General features: G+C 38.3%; 1 protein-coding gene across 2 annotated transcripts; it reads right to left on the reverse strand.

Annotated features, from left to right (window-relative positions):
• Nucleotides 1-559: 559 nt before the first annotated feature.
• Nucleotides 560-11081, reverse strand: LOC141543039 (uncharacterized). Of its 2 annotated transcripts, none has more exons than XM_074267838.1 (5): nucleotides 10812-11081; nucleotides 9340-9543; nucleotides 9071-9221; nucleotides 4696-4869; nucleotides 560-2671 (listed from the first exon to the last, which is right to left on the reverse strand). In XM_074267838.1, exons 1-5 carry the CDS (start codon nucleotides 10870-10872, stop codon nucleotides 2416-2418), a joined length of 846 nt encoding a protein of 281 aa, XP_074123939.1. In that variant the 5' UTR covers nucleotides 10873-11081; the 3' UTR covers nucleotides 560-2415. The 2 variants fall into 2 exon arrangements, with proteins under 2 accessions (XP_074123939.1, XP_074123940.1); XM_074267839.1 differs by having other exon boundaries at nucleotides 10824-11031.
• Between the last annotated feature and the right edge of the window lie 1269 nt (nucleotides 11082-12350).

Here is a 12350-nt window from a genome sequence, read left to right on the forward strand (position 1 = left end):
ATGTTTAGCTTAGAAATGATATATATTTGGTATGGCAACATACCCTCTTTTAAGTTTTATGGATTAAGTTGATGTCCAAATAATTTTGGGCAATAGTTTGGCAAGTGATAATGGTCTGCAGGACAGAATATTGGTTGGATTTTGTAGAGTATTTTGAGGATTTTATTCAGAGTGATTGTTAGAATAAGCTTTTGATGTATTACTTCTAGCTATCAGATCATATCTTGTCTGTTATTTGGTAGATGCTAAATTTATTCAGCCTGCAATGATGCATTCCATAATTTCCTTACATAATCAACATTAGATGATTGAATATGGGCTCTGTAAAGATAATATAGCTACAGTTTCTGTATATGCATGAAAAATGAACTTTATTTTGATATAAACTGCTACAATACAGTGTGTGGGGAGAAACAGCTTGTAGATGGATTTTTGATAATTCTGGAGAGAAAATCATCTGTTGTATAGAGGACTGGGATCTCTTTATTAATGATGTAGAACCACGTCTCACTTATTGTGGGTATAGTTTAATGTTATAAAGAGGCAAAGAAAGATTTCATTTAAAAGTTTTAAAAAATTTTTTATTTTTAAATAGAGTGAAGAAACACAAATTACAAGGGCATCAAAGAGACCCACTATTACATCTTTGAAGACTTCAGAATTAAAGCATGAAGGGTACCTAATTTACATACAGTTGCTTTATCACTAAAGGGCAAATCTAAGAAAATGAAAAATTATACAAACCCTTTGAAACAAAAGTATAGTTTTATAGGGATTACCAATATGAAAGGAAAAATGTGTGACTTTTATAAATGAAAGATGAGTCAGTGGGAGCCAGCAGGATCTCATGAAAGCTATTGAGGATGACAGGAGAGCAAGCAGCTTGTGTGTGTGTGTGAGAGAGAGAGAGTGAGAGAGTGAGAGAGAGAGTTAGAGAGTGAGAGAGAGAGTGAGAGAGAGAGAGTGAGTGAGAGAGAGTGAGAGAGAGAGAGTGAGTGAGAGAGTGAGAGAGAGAGAGTGAGAGAGAGAGTGAGAGAGAGGTGTAGATGTAGAGGTAGATGTAGAGGTAGATGTAGATGTAGTACACGTGCTTGGGGTTGCTCTGGAAAGCTGCTTCCTTGGAACTATAGCAGTTAGAAGCAGAAGTAGGGATAGTGCTTTAGTTGAGCAATTTCTTTTGGAGAGAATTGATTTCATTTACTAAGAGCTTTTAGCAACAAATTGGTGCCCGTCAGTGCCCCCTAGAGGTAATAAAAGAAAGGGTTTTTGCAACTGTTTTGGTACCCATGAGGCAGCTTAAAGAGTGAACTTGATTTATGTTGCTGTTGGTTCTGTTCTGATTGGTAAATGCAACATACAAATGAGTGAATTAGTGGCTGGAATGGTCTCTACAATAATTTAAATGTTGCTCATTTAATAGGACTTTAATTTCAATAGCTACTTTTCCTATCTCTGGACAGGACTATTCCCCTAAGCTAATCTAGACAAGTAGGGGCTTCTCTCTGAATATGTAAGGAAGGATTCCAGCATCTTGTCCAAGTTGTTGAGAAGTTTTCCAAATCTTGTGCTATATTTGAACCAACTTTCTGGTCTTGAGCTGTACAATATACTTTCATAGATTTGGAGACTTAGGCTCTCTACTTCCCTCACCCCCTCAGAATTCTTTCCTGCAGGTCAAAGTGCTGCATTTTCAATTCATTTCAACAAACATTTTAAAAGCAACTACTATGTGAAAAGCATTGCAGATAAAAAGACTAAAATAGAATGGTCCCTGTTTTCAAGGAACTTATGTTCACTGGACTACAAAAATAAAATATTCATGCTGATAAGTAAATTCAAAACATGTAAAAAGTAAAATGCAAAATGATAATGGAGATGGCAGAGGGGAGAGAACACTAAAATCCATGTAGGATGAGGAAAAGCGTTGTGTAGCCAGTGGTATCAGCAGTATCTTAAAGGGAACTAAGGAGACCAAGGAACACAGCTAAGAAGGGAGAGCATTCTAGGCAAGAAAGAAAGCCTGAACAAAAACATGGAGGTGGGAAGGAGACCCTTCCAAATCTGAGGGGTCACAAGAAGATCAGAAACTGGTATGCAAAGTTAGGGTGGAGGACAGAATAAGATTTCATCAATGTGAAAATATAGACTAGATAAAAATTCCGAATAGCTTCAAAAGCCCGGTGAAACAGTTTATGTTACAGTAGGGAGCCAGTTGGTGATTTAAGTGTGTTCTGAACTCAGCTGAGCTGAAGATTCCAGGAAGAATATGAGGACCATAAGCATTTTTTCTCTTCTGAAGGCTCACTGGCTTTTTGTCTTCTTATTCTGCTCTGTGCCTTATCAGGAAGCTTTAAAGGGAGGCTCAGGGAACGAGATCTTTTTAGAAAACCTCAAAGGATGTGTTGAGAAAGTGTTTTAGGTCTGTTCATCCTGATCTCTGTCCCCCATGCTGCTGCTGTTTCCCCAGGAACATGCCAGCTGAGGTTCTCTGGGAAGGTGAGTGTAGCAGTGTGGAATTGGGAGCAGCAGAGGCAGGTCCCTGGGCTCCTGGAGTAGGTATATATAAGTGGGAGGAGGGGATTGGGATCCCTGCTGCAAGGCCACTGGGGTAAAGAGTGGGACTTCAGAACCCAAAGTCTGCACAGTGGCCCATGGCAGAGCCTCTTGAGTCCTGTGTAGAACAAAAAAAGGAATGAGACTTAGAGGACCATGATCCAAATGGAGGCTGTGTCAGCATGAGCAACCATGCTAAGTCCGTGGCTACAACAGAATGAACAAATTGTGTCTGTCTCCTGTCCTATTTCCCTTCAGGTTTCAATGCTGTTTCTGAGCTGTAAAAGACAACGGAGATGTTTCTCCCTCATGCTGAATGTTAGAGTTGAAGGCTTATTTCAGCTTATACCACGCTGCCTCTATGTAAGACAGAGAGAAGGAAACATACCCAACATACATATATATATATATATATATATATATATATATATATATATATATATATATATATATATATATATATATATATACACATAAAATTACGCAGGGTCAGATCAAAATATTAGTTACATAATATAAAAAAGCAACTATGCTCCTCTACCATTTTCCTATCCATTTCTGCCTCCCTATCTGCAGCATCAATTCTTACTTTCTGTGCTTTCATTGTATCCCCTCCACTTGACAGAGTTGGGTTCAGGGATCTTCACAAAATTGTGCTAAGTGACTAGAAGGAAAAAGCTGTCTGCCACATGACCACAATTTCCCAATTGACCCTTGTGATATTAGAAAACTCTGAATGATTCTTCTATTTTTTGATAAGCAAAATCAATACATGTTGCTGGTCCCTCTAATCAAAAAACACAGGTTGGTTTGGGTAAAGAGAAGCTTAGGGTGGGGAAGAAGGAGACATAACCTTCTGCTGGCACAAGATGTCAGAGCCCCAGATTGCCCTCTCTGGGCAAAGCTTCTGCTTGTACAAAATTATAAGATCATTAGATAGTAAGGGACCTTAGAAATCATTAAACCCATACATGAAACAGAGACAGTTTTTCTCTTTTTATTCTTAATGACCAATAAAGTACCTTATATAGTAGTAGCTTAGTAAATGTTGAATCAATTCTCAAGATTGGACTCGGACTTGCCACCTCCTTGAATAAAAACTTCTGAACATTTTTCTCTGATTGAATATATAGTACTTAGTCTGAGTTAAATATAATTAATTTTTATATTATATTTTATATTATGTATATATACATATATTAAATTTTAAATATATTTATATTTGTTTTTGCTTTTATAAGTAATGGAACTGAGTCCTGGAAAGATCAAGTAACTTTCTCAAGTTATTGTGTATAAAAGTGGCAGAAGTAGGTTCAAATCTGGCTCTGCTAGCTCTTAAGTGCTATTATGCCATAATGAAACTCAGCTATAGGAATTGCATATGATGGAGGGGATAGGGACAAGACTCTTGATTTCATTGGTATAGGTAAACAATGCAGGCTGGCTCTTTCTGCCACTTATTGCCTTAGGTTATTGACTGTATCAGCTTAAATCAGTGAGTGTGGTAGCGATGTGTTGGCCTATTTGTAGGTTTGCTAGTGGGGATTTAGTTAGTGGAAAATGTGTGTAAAATACCCTGGCATATTTGTTAAGTTGTGAGCGATAGAACAGATAGTACATAGGCACGATAACAATAATACTGAAAGATTTGAAAGATTCTTTAAACGGCATTGAGAGAAAAATGGCTTGCCCAAGTCACCCAGGCACAATGGTACTTGAATCTAGATCATTTTGGGTTCAGGGATCAGTTTCTATCTACTGTGTCATGCTGCTTCCTTATAAAACATAGGGAAGCAAGAAACATAATATATGATTATGAAGAGATGGTCAGAACATTAGATGCATAATGTTGTGTGGCAAGGATTGTGATGAGGAACCAAGCTGTGGAATGATTGGAAGTACAGTGGGAAGGAGTATAGGGATAGAACTGGCTCCAAATTCTGCCAGCATCCTTATTTTCAGGCTGTATCCCTGGTCCCATTGCTTTGCTAATGCTACTCTTTAGTTTGGTCCATCTTACTGCTCAGTTCAAAGGTGCCCCTCTGCTTTCCAAAAGAAAGTATTTTAAGATTCATGCTTGTCTAACTAAGAGAGATCCTACCTGGATGTAAAGTGTCCCATGAACCTAGTTAAGAATAATACCTCTGAAAGCCCCAGTTGTCATAGATTGAAAGGTTGCCAGAATAAATGGAGCTTAGTTGAGTAGCAAGGCTCTCTCTCTGTCTCTGGTCCTTCCTGTCAGCCCCCACATGCCTCTGTAACATTTTGTCAGTTGGATCAGCTCTTCTTGTGTTAGACATTCTCCCTTGGTGATATCTATAAGGAAAAATCAAAGCAAAACACAGAAAATCCTCTGTTATCCCAGAAAAAAGACAGCATTGCATTGGAAGTTGGAGATTCTCTCCCACCTTGAACTTCCCTTTTTCATCTTTTTCAGCTTTAAAATGAAAGATTTGGATTAGATCATCTCTAAACTCCTTTCCAGATCAACAATAATCTGTGAAAGGTTTTGTCATATTACTGTGGACAAAAGTAGCATGGAATCTCTTCTCTTACCTTCCTGGAGGAGTTTCTGTTTTTGAAGTAAAATAGCGCCATTGCTGAATAGTTGATTTGGGGCTAAGTGTGCATCTCACCACCAAACAGAAACCACAAGGTGAACTCTCTGAATTCTGCTTTTATTCTACCTTATTTTGGCTTGCCTGTTCTAGGAAGAATAACATGGGAAACTTATGAGGTTGGGCAGGAAAGCAAGGATGGTGAGAAAAAGTTGGCATTTGCATGGGTTTGCAAAGCAATCTACATATCTGATCTCTTTTGAGACTTACAAATAACCCAGTGAGATATACATAGCACTCATTTTATAGATCAGACAATTGAGGACCAGAGATACAGAATGGTTTTGCCCAAGTTTGTACCACTGTGAAAGAACTAAGATTCGAAGACAGTTATTCCAATCCCTAGCACAACACTTATTTCAGAAATAGTTCTCCATTAGCGCATCTTCTACCTTCTCCATTGCCAATCTCAATCCTATATAACAGGTATATATGTTGCGAAGAATGCATCCTTGCCAGCCCTTCTGACCAGAGTATTATGGCGCTCTCTTTGTCCTGGGGGTCATCTCATGTTGTTTATCTATAATAGCCATGAGAGGATGCTGAAATGATGGTTTTGACTCTGTGGAAATAAACCTATGGATTGATGATGTTTAATCTTAAGAAAGGCAGGATTTTCCTTAATAAAAACAATCATGTTCTTTTTCATAGGCAAAATGAACATAGCCTCTAGTGCAGATATTCTTAACTGCAGTCCATTAACTCCACCCCACCCTTAGAATTATCCCCTAAAGGATTTGTGAATTAATTTCAGGGGGTTCATGAACTTGGATAAGGAAAACTGCATTTTCATTTCATAATTGGTTTCATTTGTAATCCTATGTATTTTATGTGTTTAAAATACTATTTTGAAAAGGAATCCATAAGCTTCATTAGACTAAAAGCGAGCCATGATACAAAAAAGGTAAAGAATCCTTGATATAGTGAGTTCATAGCTAAGGTTTTAAGAAGACCTTGATTCTTTCCTCATTGCAGCTATTTTCTCAGTGCTTCCTGGTCTAAAGTTGGGATGATTGCTTTGAAATTCTTGCCAAACAAGGAATTCTCAGCAAAATTCCCAAATAGAAGTTCCTAAGACAAAAGCCTTACATAAAATCCCCTGGATGGTCCAGAGGACCGCTGACCAAGAATCTGTGAAGGCTCTGGCTAGATAACTTGATTTGAATAGTTTCCTCTGCTTTCCTAGCTTGTCATAACATGGGTGATAGATTCGAGAAGGGATACAGTTATCACTCTCCTCCATTTGTGTGCCTTGGTTAAAAGCTTCCCTGTGTTGAGGGATAGTCTTAAGGCCCTTGACTTAAGGAGGTGAATAGGTTCCAAACTTTTCAGAAATGAGGTGAAGATGATAAAGAGCATTATCATGATATGGAGGATAGGTTCTCTCTTCATCCTTCAAGCTTTTCTCTTGCCCAAACAGTAGAAGCTACTAACTTCATTTTCTTAATTTGGAGAGCTGAGGAAGAGAGAGGAATGGACCAAATGAATAGCTCTTCTACCTGATTCTTTTTCCCCTTCTCTCACAAAGTATCAATGTTCATGACTAAATGGTTTTGGATTTAGAGAAAAATAAGATTGCTTGAATTTGTCCTGCCTTGATGTAGGTAGAGGGTTCAAACAAAGATACATTATGAAATGAGATAAGCAGACCCTATTACATCCTCACAAGGCAAAGAACACTGGCTCTGGATTTGGAGATCTTAGGTTCAAATCCCACTTCTGATGCATATTTCCTGTGTTATCTTGGGCAAGTCACTTAACCCCTGGGTTTCAGTTTCTTCATGAGTAAAATGAGGATATTGGACTAGAAGGTCTCTGAGGTCCCTTCCAGCTCTACATTTATAATTCTGTGACTTAAACAGCAAGGTGAGCCTTTGGAATTGCTGGAGTTAAATTGGTGCAACATTTCTTTCCTTTTGCTTGTCTTAGTTTTTTGGAAGGGATGTGGGTATATCCAAAGTCTTTGTGATAAGGAATTGAAGCTTCAATATGAGAACACTCTTAGAATCTTGGAAGAATTGAATTATGATCATGGATGGATGGGAAATGCATTGTGGTGGCTGTATATCATCAGAAGGTCCCAATAGAGCTGTAGCAACGGATGTTGCAGTTTTAATCAAGTTTGCCTAACCTGTAATATAATACTGATAGAGCAGGACCATGGACAGTGCTAAGGGATTGGACAGAGCTTTGAGTTTATTTAAAAACCAAACTAAAAGTAACTGGTTCACTCTAGTGTTCTGTCCTTGATACAGCAAAGTCTCTCCTCAGTAGGGGGTGTTGGGAGTGGGGGAGGAGGAAGAGAGGGAGGGAAAGGAGGAGGAAGAAGAGGTCTGGATTTCTCCACTGAGTGGTGCTGCTATCTTTGGTGAAGCTTCAGTTAAGACACTTCCTAGCATGAAGTGAGAAATCAGAACTTCCAGTAATCAAAGGATTATAGCTCTGAACTGGAAGAGATTTCAGAAACCTTCTAGTCTAACATATTCATTCCATCATACAGATAAAATAGACATGGAGATAAAGGGATTTGTCCTGTCCAATTCTTTGTGACTCCGTTAGAGTTTTCTTGGTAAAGGTACTAGAGAGGTTTGCCATTTCCTTCTCTAGTTCATTTTACAGATGAGGAAACTGAGGTAAAAAGGGTAAATGACTTGCCCAAGGCCACATAGCTAGTAAGTGAATGAGACTGGATTTGAATTCAAGTCTTCTCGACTTCAGGCCCAGTGCTCTATCCACTATGTCTCCTAGCTATCCTATAGAGGGATTTAACCATGGTCAGATAGCTATTAAATAACAGTAAAAGGATTTGAATCCAGGTCCTCCAACTTTGGAGCCAGTCAGTATATCAGAGAAGAGTACTCTGTAAGTTTGTATGTTGGCTATATTCAGAAAATCCAAAATTCAGTAAGTCTGAAGGCAGGATAGTTAACACTAAATATGGAATCAATAAGTGGAGATGCAAATCCTGGTTCTGTTACTTAATACCTGGTTAGTTTTAGTTATTTCTACTTTCTAGACTCAAGCTCAATTGCTTCATCTATAAAATGAGGGAATAAGATAAGAGATTCTCTTTTCAGAAATGGAAATTCTATGAACTTATGGTTGAAGAGTAGAGGAATATGTTAATACTTGTTTTTGACTCAGTTTTTCCGACTTCTATCATAGTGTTTCTTATAGTCATGAAGATCTCAGGTCTCTTTTGCATTGGCCCCCGATACCTCCTACAAACTGTTCATTTGATTGTGATTCCTCTGCCAAAGAATGCTAGGATCTAAAGTTCTTTCAAGGCAATTAGGTGATCCAGTGGACAGAGTGCTGGGCTTGAGTCTAGAAGATCTGAGTTGAAATCTACTCTCAGATATTAGCCATGTAAACCTGAGCAAATCATATTAAGTGACTTTTTTCAGTTTCCTTAACTGTAAAATGGTGATGATAATAGCATCTAAGTTGTTGAGAGGGATGAAATAATATTTATAAAGCCTGGTACATAGTTGTCTTTCAGTCATTTTTCAATCAGGTCCAATTCTTCATGGCCCCATTTGGGGTTTTCTTGGCAAAGATACTGGAGAGGTTTGCCATTTCCTTCTCTAGTTCATTTTACAGAAGAGGAAATTGAGTCAAACAGGGTGAAGTGACCGGGATTCATACAGCTACTAAGTATGTGATGCCAGATTTGAACTCAAAGAAGAATCTTTCTGACTTTAGCCCAGTGATCTATCCTACTACCTAATTGCCTGATACTGATACATAATAGGCTCCATCTAAAGACAAGTTATTTTTAGTGTTTATAATTATTTTAATCATTATCATTATTATTATATTCTATCTCCTAAGATAGACCTTAGACCAGCTTGCTATATGTCCTAGGAACTTAATTTTTCCTAATATGAAATACTTACATGGCATGAGTAGCCATAGAGCTGCTCCTCAGCCCCCTTTCTTGCAGGCAGCACATGACAAATGAGATGGAGATGGCAAGGATGATGGCACCACTGATGAGAGAGATGATCACTGCCCCTTGGTTCCCATGATTAGGTGGGTTGGGGATAACTGGGATGAAGACAACAAAAAGGAAACTTAACTGTGAGAGGATATGGCCAATCCCAGCCATAGGGTCCCTTGAAACAGAAGCATTTCATCATGTGATGTGACAGGATAAATTTATTACCTTCCTCACATTGGGGCTCAGGATGACTCCAAATGGTACCATTATTCCCCAAGAGGCAAATGGTGGTTCTGTTTCCTATTAGCTGATATCCCACTTGACATGAGAAAACCACAACAGACCCTAGGGAACAGCCGGAGCCTTTCTCCACGTTGTAGGAGCCAAAAGGAGGAGGGAGGAGTCTGGTGCATTGAGCTTCTAGAGACACTAGGAGAATAATCAAAATCAGAACTCATCCTCATAGCTGTCACTCTCCAAGCTTTTCTGTATACAAGCTGGTACCAAATGAATGGGAAACTTCATGGGTCAGCATGTACAGAACATCTTATTCTTTCAGCTACTGAGATTTTATTGTTTAAAAAAAATGTTTTTGACGTTTCTATGTCTGGTTGCCAAGACTGGAGATAAATACAGTGAATGCCCCGTCTCCAGAAAACCATGCATTGTGGAGGGCTCATAAGTGCTCTGTTGCTGAAGGCAGTGGATAGAGCACTGAGTTTGGAGTAAGGAGAACCTGAGTTCAAATCCAGCGTCAGACACTTATCAGCTGTGGGACACTGGGCAAATCATTTAACTCCAATTGCTTTCCCTCTCCCAAAAAACATTTGAACCACATAAGTAATAGAAAATTTTTATCTTTTGTTTCTATGACTTTCTTCTGAGTCTCAATCATACTATTTGAGCCCCATAAAACAACCTGCCTTTGGTGCTCTTCTACTTCCACCTCATCCAAACTACTGTATGTATGTATGTATGTGTGTGTGTGTGTATTTGTGTGTATTTATGTATATATATATATATATATATATATATATATATATATACATTTAATACTTTTATTTTCCCCCAGTTACATTTAAAACAATTTTTACATTTGTTTTTAAAACTTTGAGTTTCAGTTTCTGTCCCGTATCTCTATTAAGAAAGAATGTGTGATGTTATACAAAATAGGAAAAGCTATATACTGGTATTTCTGTTATTATGTAATATAGTTTTCTGAATATGGAGGCAGAGAACCTGCATTTGCATACTATGTGATCTGGGGCTTGCCTTTTCCCTTTTCTGGGTCTCAAATTTTCTCTTGTGATAACTCAGGTTCCTTCTGCCTCTGAATCCTGTGATCTTCTGCTACCCAATCAGTATGCATACACAGGATTCCCATCTGTCTGGGAGCTGTCTCTGAGCTATCATGACTATTGGTTCAGTAACTGTCTTGGAGCCAATTGTCTACAAGTTGGTCTCTGCTTTTATTAAAACCCATGAAGCTTAAACTGTTTTATAGCTAGTGCTTTGTCTAACTTTAACCTAGATTTGTTCACCATTGATTCTGTTCGTCTTTTCTTTCCCCTTCTTTCAAAAACAACAATAACAACCTTGTGGTTCAAAAAGGTCTCCCTGCTGGCTCCCATAAAATTCCATCATATTAGGCAGTCACTTAGAGGAATCTGAAGGTCAGAGTTGAATTCCAGCCTTACCTGAGAGATTACCTGGAAGACAGGTGAAGTGGCTAGAGTTTTCCAGAAGTCCTCCTTCCATGTCACCACTTTTGTTATCAAGAGCCTCAAAAATTGATATTGTGAATCATCTCAGGGCAAACTATGATTTAAGAGCTCTCACATTCCAGGGGAAAGGATTGTAGAGGGAGGAGGTCACGAGAGGCTTCTTGTGTTTCTTGGTTTCAGAACAAGCTGCACTAAGGGGATTTGACTGAGAACCTTTGAGTTAACCATTCCCTCAATCAGCTTAATTTTGTCTCACCAGTCCTGCCATTTCAATGGATTATGGTTTTTGTTATTGTTTAACCATTCAGTCACATCTGACTCATGTACCCCTTGCCAATCATCCTTTTTATTCACCTGAGTTAAAGACAGGCCAGATTACATTTCTTCTCTAATGGTGTTCTGTTCTTTCCAGAAAGGCATTATTCTCTAAACTTAGAGTAAAGGAGAAAAGAGGGGGAAGGCAAGATGAATTCCTGAGGCAGTGTGGAAGAGCAGATTAAGTTCTGGATTTGGGGTCAGGAAGGCTAGATTCAGATCTTGCCTTTGGACACTTAAACTGTGCCTTAGTTATCTCATTTGTAAATTTATTTCACTCCAAACAAAGGAATGAGATTGGATGACTTTTAAGGTACCATCCATCTCCAAATCTATGATCCATTAGAGCTGAAAGGAATCTCAGAACACCAACCTTTGTGTAGAGCATTTTAAGGCTGGCAAAGCATTTTAGAGAGCTGGTTACATTTGCAACTTGCTATCTGAGGTCCTGCACTAATTGTTTTATAATAGTTTTTTTTTTATTTTTTCAAAACACATGCAAAGATAATTTTCAACATTTACCCTTAAAACCTTATGTTCCAAATTTTTTTCCTTCCTCCCCAAGACAGCAAGTAACCCAACACAGGTTAAATGTGCAATTCTTTTAAACATATTTCATAGTGCACAAGAAAAATCAGATCAAAAAGGAAAAAAAATAGGACACCCCCCCAAACAATCGACAACAAAAAAAGGTGAAAATACTATGTGATCCACATTCAGTCCCCATAGTCCTCTCTCTGGTTGCAGATGGTTCTCTATATAATAGATCTACTGGAATTGATCTGAATTACCTCATTGTTGAAAAGAGCCACATCCATCACAGTTGATCATCACATGATCTTGTTACTGTGTACAATGGCTCTTCATTTAGCATCAGTTCGTGTAAGTCTCTCCAGACCTTTCTGAAATCACCCCATTGATTGTTTCTTAAAGAATGATAATATCCTATAACATTCATATACTCTAAGTTATTCATCCACTCCCCAATGATAGGAACTACTCAGTTTCCAGTTCCTTACCACTACAAAAAATTTTTGCATATGTGGGTCCCTTTCCCTCCTTTAAGATCTCTTTGAGATACAGGCCCAGTAGAAACAGTGATGGATCAAAAGTTAGGCACAGTTTGATAGCTCTTTGAGCAGTTCCAAATTGCTCTCCAGAATGATTGGATCAGATCGTTCACAATTCTACCAATAA

The sequence above is a fragment of the Sminthopsis crassicaudata genome, chromosome 5, assembly GCF_048593235.1.
Source record: "Sminthopsis crassicaudata isolate SCR6 chromosome 5, ASM4859323v1, whole genome shotgun sequence".
Classification (NCBI taxonomy): Eukaryota; Metazoa; Chordata; class Mammalia; order Dasyuromorphia; family Dasyuridae; genus Sminthopsis; species Sminthopsis crassicaudata.